The 8,351-nt window shown below is 29.9% G+C and overlaps 1 protein-coding gene across 6 annotated transcripts in view; it reads left to right on the forward strand.

The window, feature by feature from the left end:
* Positions 1 to 7,763, forward strand: part of LOC117118755 (cytospin-A-like) — a 28,901-nt gene extending 21,138 nt beyond the window's left edge. For all 6 annotated transcript variants that reach the window (XM_033263441.1, XM_033263442.1, XM_033263438.1 and 3 more), the window contains 4 exons: positions 2,950 to 3,061; positions 4,814 to 4,930; positions 5,336 to 5,395; positions 5,942 to 7,763. In XM_033263441.1, coding sequence (XP_033119332.1) covers positions 2,950 to 3,061; positions 4,814 to 4,930; positions 5,336 to 5,395; positions 5,942 to 6,031 — 379 coding nt within the window. In that variant the 3' untranslated portion in view covers positions 6,032 to 7,763. The remainder of the gene's footprint in view (positions 1 to 2,949; positions 3,062 to 4,813; positions 4,931 to 5,335; positions 5,396 to 5,941) is intronic.
* Positions 7,764 to 8,351: the final 588 nt, after the last annotated feature.

An 8,351-nucleotide genomic window follows, 5' to 3' on the forward strand; every position in this document is an offset into this window, starting at 1 on the left:
TGATTATGTAATGTGAAATTTTCTTTTATCTAATAATGCAAGCTTTTAATTTAAGGCCATGTGGCTATAAAACATTTTGTAAAAATTTCACTTTAAAAATATACTGTCTATGGTGATATCTGGGGGAAAACCCCTTGAAAAATTAAATAAAACATTGAGTTCAATGAGACAAAGATCAAAACATTTCAGTTTTTGCTATTTTACAGACCATTTTCTGCCAAGAATATAAGATCAAAATTTATCTGTGTGTCTAATTCTGGATTCACACCAAAAAAAAAAAACAACTTAAATGCCTCGCATGCCAAGGAAAATTTATAATGCGTCATCAGCTACCTTGCGTCCATGTTATTGTCCTTCCTTATAAGATCAGCATGCATCCGTGTATTACACATTAAATATCCATGTAAAAAAAACGGGCATGGTATAGGTCCGTAATATTTACAAATTTCACATGGATCTGTGCGTACGGTGCAGCTTACATATTTCACACTGTGTGTCATACACAGACTTCTATCCAGTGGTGGCATCGGCAGGGGGGGGAGGGAGAATTTTCCCACCAGTCAGACAGGCCTGGACCCTCCTGTCGTCCAAAGAACAACTAGGTCATCGTGCCAAAAATTAAAAAAAATAATAATTCGCCTATCCAAATATTGCTATTTTGATTGCCAATCCCTAATGTTATGGTCTAAAAGCACATTTAGGACCAAATTAAGCGATATGAACCTTAACAGGGATTTCTTCATTCCAGGCCGTCGACCGAGACTTCGTCGTCGCCTTGGTTTACGTCGGACCCCCCCTTGTCGTCCAATTTTCTGACGCCACCTCTGCTTCTAGCAAGAATCTTTAAATTCTGTACAGTTCTAGGGAATTGCGTGAGGGCACACACCCTGAAAAAGATTGAACCCTCCAGTCACTCGCCCCCCACCCCATCATGCTCAAGTACTGTAGCTACAAATCACTTGATATCACCTTATTTTCTGAGCCCCCTCACTTAATCATGGAGCTTCCCCAACTTCACCTTCGGTCGCCCAACCCCCATTTCTAAACTCTTTGATATGCTACTGGTAACTGTTCCTTTTAATTAACTTCCACATCAAAGTTACTAAAAAAAAAAGTTAATGTACTGAATTTTGAAATGAATACTGGGGAAGTATAGTGTATACATTTATAGAAGGTTGTTGGCACATGTGTGTCCTGCTTGTCAATAAACACAACATTTGTGCCCATTGATTTTGTCCGTGTCCTTGTCCTCGTTCCTTATTCATCATTTCTTTTTGTCATTCACCCACTCAATATCCGGTTGTTAATTATGTTTATTTTACAGTTTCATTTGGATTTTGATGACCAATGAAGATTTTAAATTAAATTATTATCTTTTTTTTTATAAAAGTGATCTTTTTTCCCTATTTTATTTCCCTTTAGTGTCCCTGAGAATGCTATGGAAACAGAAACTATGGAAGTTAATTGATAACAAGAAAGTGTTATCCATAAAACATTGAGACAGTATTCTTCTATGCATGCGGCTCAACGGCAATTTTGTTGCCGCCCGTAAACATCAAGTAAATTGCTTGCGGCCCTCATTGTTAAATCAAGAATTCCCTCCAATCCATCTTTATGCCCACCCCTGATATACATACAGTAGATACTTGTCTTCAATATGGTCCAGATTTGTTACTTAAATACTAGAATAGAAAACTAAAACAAAGAAAACAACATCATCCTCATCTTTCAGTACTGTTCGAATTTATACAGTATACTACGGAATTTATGAATATATCTACCTAAATAAACTTCTTTGTATTAATTAGATGTTATTGGCTGTTAATGTGCAATATTGTACTTACAATCAACTGAATTGAATGTTGTTTTTTTTTTTATTTGGTGAGTGCCTTTTTTTTTAGTTTATTTAGTGTAGGCATCAAGGTTTATATTATATTATTATATATTGCATATTTTTTAATGTTTTTTAGATTTTAATAATTTTTTTTAAGTCTTGGTCTTTTTTATGGTTACCATATTTAAACTTAAGGTTTTAAGCAGAGCTATGTTTTTACATTTTTTGTTCCAAATTTTATTGTATTTAAATCTTTCATTGTACATACTGAATTTGGATATATAGTTTTAATTTGTATATTCTAATATTTTAAGTGTTTTTATGTATTGTTTTTAACCTTGGAGAACCACTCGACAGTGCTTTGTTTCGGTTTTTGGTCATCCCGTCCGGTTTTTAACAATTGTTATTTTTTTCTGTCTATTCGTCTATATTTTCTCGTGTCCTCATTGTATGTTTTTCTAGTGACAAAGTAAATGAAATGAAATCTCTATATGAATTTTAGGAGCTATATAATATCAGAGCTTAGAACTGAAACCATAAATCGTGACAGAAGACAACATTGATGGTCCGGTACTCTATCAGTGTTATCTTTAAGGAAGGTGACTCAAGCTGATCTCATTACTTTCAGTCTCGTTGGATTTTTGTCTCTTCCCTTCAACCCACTCTGCAGTGAAAGTCGCACGTTGTTTACCGTATTCTCAGTTGAGAAGTGAAATAACTGAATTTTGAAGATAACCATTGATGAGAGTAATAAAATGAAAGCATAGTTAATTGTTTTGTGTGAAATAATAGAGTTTTAATATGTTTAAGACAAATATTAATGAAAAGAATAAAAAGATGGTGATGGTGGATATCACTGTTTTGGATGAAAAAACTAAAAACAAACAATGGTAGAAACAGTGTCTTAAGTGAAATAGCTGTTCCTTGAATGTAAAACATATTTATCATTTACATTGTGTGTCGTTGGACCTAAAAAATCTGAAAAATCAAAATATCGATTTAAGTTAGTGTTCAATCAGTATATTTTATTTATATATTTTTTTTAATAACAATTTTTAATCAGAAAATTTATTTGTAATTAAATTATTTTTTTTTCCTATTGCTAATTATCTTAGTGAGGCACCTGAGAAGAAAGATCCACTGACTGTACTTGTGCGCCATGAAGGTGGTGGTTCAAAGCGAAATGCTCTACTACGATGGTGTCAAAACAAAACACAAGGTTATACGGTATGTGCATACTATCCTCTTATCTTATATATTTTTATGTTGTAATTTTAAAAAATATACAATAATTGGTGGCCATCCCATTATGTTAAGTTTCATATGAAATAATTACTTTACCGTATTTATAATTTAAGAAAATTGCCCATACTATTAAAAAGCCTTGAAAATTAAAATAGTACTGTAATTTGGTATAATTCAATAATTTTTATTGGTCCAAAAATTGGTTTGGAAATTTGCTTTCCATTGGCACAATACAGTTGATAAGCAACAAAAAAAATTAGTATGTAACAGTAGTAGTAAAAACCATGGTTAAAATATTGACAGATGCACTAAAATAACTGTAATAACATGCACAATATATCAAGCTAAAAATCTAAATAAATAAAATATGTGAGTATATACAGTATACAATGTTAAGAAGGAAGTTTTGATTTATAAAAATAAATATAAAGGTTAAAATTGTTTTAATTTAAAATTCAGTTTAAAAATCCATTATGAATTTATTGTAAAAAAAACTTAATTGTACCATAGTGACGTGAGTTTCATAATGAGAATGGAACAATTCACTATTACAACTAAAATGTTGGTGAGAAAAGATTTTAATATGATGAATTGTTTCTTGCAAATAATTTCTCATGAAAATTTGATTTAAGGATTTAAAATTTTCAGTGATTAACTTAACCGGATGTACAGTACTTAGATGAGGAAAGCCTGCAGAATTTATGAATATATCTCAATTTTTAGAGAATCCTGCAATTAATGCATTGATTTAAAATGCAAATAAAAATACTGTATGTGCCCCATTTTTGGCGTGTGATGTTCTTGCAGGCAAATCTCCAAACAGCAGTGTCAGCCTTCTAGATTCATCAATGTCACCTAAAAGTGAGATTGATGTCAGTGAGATAATGAAATCAGTGATAATGAAATCAACTAGCAGTCAGTAACTGACAATAATTAAGAAACCATGAATACAGGAATGTATTATGTTGATTTAAGGAAATAGAGAAAGACCTACACTCATTCTGCCCTCCAGTGTCCTTTACCCTATACTCAAGATACAATTTTTTTCCCTGAGGATGACATAACTAATGTTGAAATATTGTATCCCAATACGATGCTATAAATTTCAATACTTGAAATATGTATTTATACTTATTTATCTAAGTTTGTTTCAAACGTAGAAATCTGAAATAAACCTCGAAAACATACCTAATTTTGTTTTATCTAACATAGTTCATTATTTTAAACAAACTCAACATTACTCAACATTCTTAACATTTTCAATATTTTTTTTCCAAAGATTTTATTAACCAAATGCTATTGGTATGTCATCGCAGTTATTTGGTTTTGTTTATGAATTTGGTTAGTTTTAAGATGACTGACCAAAATAGTGTGTCTAAGTAATGGTTTCAGTTTTTCCATTTAACAAATGTGTTTATTCAATCTAATTATTGAAACAAAAACAATATAAACTATTTTCCCTGATCTGTTAAAAGTAATGTTTGTGAAAAGTTAATGAAAAAAATTATAACATTGTATTACCCATTTAACTGATCAAATATTTATTAGCTGCCAAAAAGATTGCCAAAAATATATTTTATCATTCAAATTTTTAATTAAAGTTTTTTTTAATTTAAAATATTGAATGATAGGTTTGTTAGCTCTACACATATAGTATATAAAGTTATATATTTCCTGTTTATTAATATATTATTATTATTATTATAGTGTCTGATTTCTTTCAATCTTTCACAGAATATTGACATCACAAATTTTAGTAGTAGTTGGAATGATGGACTGGGATTCTGTGCATTAATACATAGCTACCTGCCCCATATGATACCCTTTAATGAACTGAACAATCAAGACCAGGTAAGTCTTAATATTAATTTTAAAATTAAAAAAATTTGTTTTGTTCTTATTTAATTGTACATAAGGAGATTTACTGTATGAATATTAACTACATATTGTACAATGTTATGATGATTGTCATCATCATCTTTAAAAAATATTAACAAATATCTTATTCATATACTTGTTACTTTTTTATTATACTTTCATAAGGTGCTAACTATCTCTAGATTTAAATCAATTATTCTACATTTTTACTTTGCTTGCAACAGTATTGAGGACTGTTATACAATAACTGCTCTGACTGTAAACTACTGTATTTATAACCACAGTCAGTAAAGCTATTGAAGTGAGCCACCTATTGTTGTATTTCTTTGTGATGAGTAATTATGTCAATGACAATGGGTTTTTTTTAAATTATTTCAGAGGAGGAATTTCACCCTAGCTTTTTTGGCAGCAGAAAGTGTTGGCATCTCCAGTATATTGGTAAGGGAATGCAAACAAAAATGTTATAACCTTAAATTCCGGTAAATTGCAAAAATCCATAGAAAATGAGCCTGTGGTCTTCTAGATCAAAAAGTAATCAATGTAGTTGTAGGAAGAATGCAGCTAATCTTTTGCTTTTTTAATTCAGTTTCATTCAATTATCTCACAATGTGGAACTCATTTTGCCATTTGACAATATCGCAACAAAAATATTTATATTTATAACATGAAGTAAAAGATTGAACATAAATATTAATGTTTTAGGAAATGCTTATGGTTTCTGTATTCCAGCTCTTCTTATTTCCTTATGAGGGATAGTGACATAAATTACCTCATCCCAAAATGTACAGTATCAATTGTTGAAAAACAATACTTCTTAAGAAATCTTAAATCAAAACTATTTCACTGTTTAAGGCCAAAGTTTATTCAGCATTTGATCCTCATTTTTTAAACAATTTGGCAAATATATCTGGTGGGAAAGGATAGGAGGTCTATCTTTGATGTACTTCTTAATTGTAACTCTTTCATTTCCTTGTATTTGTTTAGGATGTTGAGGATATGGTAAAGATGGAACGACCTGATTGGCAGTCTGTCATGACTTATATCACATCCATTTACACGCACTTTGAGACCTAGTGGGATTTGAGTAACAGAAAACAACTCTTGCCAGTGGATCCAATCTATGCTTCCATGAATACAGAACTCATAAATACTGTACATCGTGGCTATCATACACCACATTCATATAGTGCAACAGTTGTATATTTTTTTCCTTCAGAATGGAGAGACCATCACAATGCCAAATCAGCCGTAACAGTATTCTTTGTTTGAAATTGTCTGAATGAAAAGCTAGGAAAATCTTGTGCTCTCAGAAGTTTGAATTTGTACTAAAACTTCTGAAGAAGTACTGTACTATATTCTTATTATAGAACTGTATGTGCATTTGGAATGGTTGTAGGTATTTATGAGCATCTAATATATTAATCAGCAAGTAGGCCCATGCTAAGCATAATAGTAAATACAAATATAGTATCACTGTTTTTGTATTTAATATTAAGCATAATATTAAATTCAAAAATCATTGATATTTCTCACTATATTTATTCTTACACTATAATTTTATGCTGATAACCTGATTGTTGAGTTAAAATTGTAAATAAAATTAAAATACAAATACAGTATCACTGTTTTTGTATTTAATATTAAGCATAATATTAAATTCAAAAATCATTGATATTTCTCACTATATCGCTTCTTACACTGTAATTTTACGCTGATAACTTGATTGTTGAGTTAAAATTGTATCTAAATTAATTTGTCAAAAGCTTCCTGTATACATGTCAACTTAAATTTAAATTTCTTTTATCTTTATTAGTTAAACATTAATACAAACCAACAGCTAAAGTCTGATAATGTCTGCTTATAAAATAGTTAGGTTACAAAATTAACTAAACCCTTTACTGACCAAAACTCATAATCAAAATTCAACAAAATGTCAAGTGAATGTATATAAAAAATAAATAAATATGTAACAGAAAACATTTGAACAAATGATTGAAGTTTTAGTAATGATATGTAATATAAAATATGAGACTGGACCCTTGACAAGAAAATAGCTGTTAAGTATTATCTAATCTTTGTCAAAAGTTAGCTTAATTAAAATATGCTAATTGTAAATTAGCTTCATTTATTATATTTATTCTATATAGTTTACTTATAATAATGATATAAGCTCCACTGTATTGTAAATGTTATTCTAATAATATTATCAGTATAATAACTGTTAATTTGCTTAAACTTCCAAATAATTATCTTTCTCTATACCTTGAAAATGCCTACGGTTTGAAACTGCAATTTTGTGTTTGTGGCTGTTAGTTTTTAGCATGCTTCTTATTTATGTTTTGCAAATAAATTATTTTTATTGTTATATTATTTTTTGTACCTGTACACTTAATTATAAAAGTATTATGAATAACAATAGAAATGATGTTGTTCTCTGTAAAAGCTGATAGCTTCAAAAGTACTTATACTTATATCTTCAGTAATATCTCCAGTTTTATTTTATGTTCATGTCTTCCCCCTCCAAATATATTACAAAGAACTGACCGTTTTTTTTTCACACAAATTCTTTCATTGATTAACAGTACAAGCTTATTATTTCAACACTCTGTTTCAGTCTGTAATTGGATGTTTGTTTTAAAACTAATGTAAATTTATTTCCTAGAGCTTTCAAGTCGAGAAGATTCATTATATAAGCAATGTTTTAAAACAAGTCTTTCTTACTAGTAGTAAACTGTAGTTCATTTAATTATACATTTCATGTTGAATTAAGAAATTGAGTAACAATAAATGGAGTAAATTTAATGAATTATGAGTATTATATGAGTTATTTTAGATTTTAAAAGTGTGTCTGTTTACTGCTGTCTTACTAGTAGTTTAAAAAAATCATGAATATTTGTAGAATCATAAACTGGTTGACCTTGATTAAGACACAAGTAATGAAGGCTATGATTGGCTGACATTGACCAGCACATCAGCAACGAATACTCTGATTGGTTAGTGACAATTTCTAAACTTAAAGAACTCTTTTTATTAGTTATTATCTTTAGGAATAATAATAATCTTTTAACATTTATGAACAGTGCTATTTTGTAATATGCAATTTACATTTCACAGTACGGTGGTATACTTTACGAAAGAGTATGAAACTGCAAGAGGTCCGACTCTCATGGTTTCGATGGAACATAATCCTGTTTCAAAAAGTATTACCACGAAGGGGCATATGTCCTTCAAACGACGAGTTTCGAGCCAACTCTATTAGAATTTTAATGGGGTGCCCCTATTTCGTGGCAGCAGTACTTTTTAACATTTCATTGTGTGCATACAAAATTAGGGCAGTCGGACGGGACGTCTTGCAATTCTATACTTTGACTTTGGCCACTTTTGATCCATGGTA

This window comes from Anneissia japonica, unplaced genomic scaffold (assembly GCF_011630105.1).
Source record: "Anneissia japonica isolate Jap-2015-1 unplaced genomic scaffold, ASM1163010v1 scaffold2069_len581484_cov189, whole genome shotgun sequence".
In the NCBI taxonomy this organism is placed as follows: Eukaryota; Metazoa; Echinodermata; class Crinoidea; order Comatulida; family Comatulidae; genus Anneissia; species Anneissia japonica.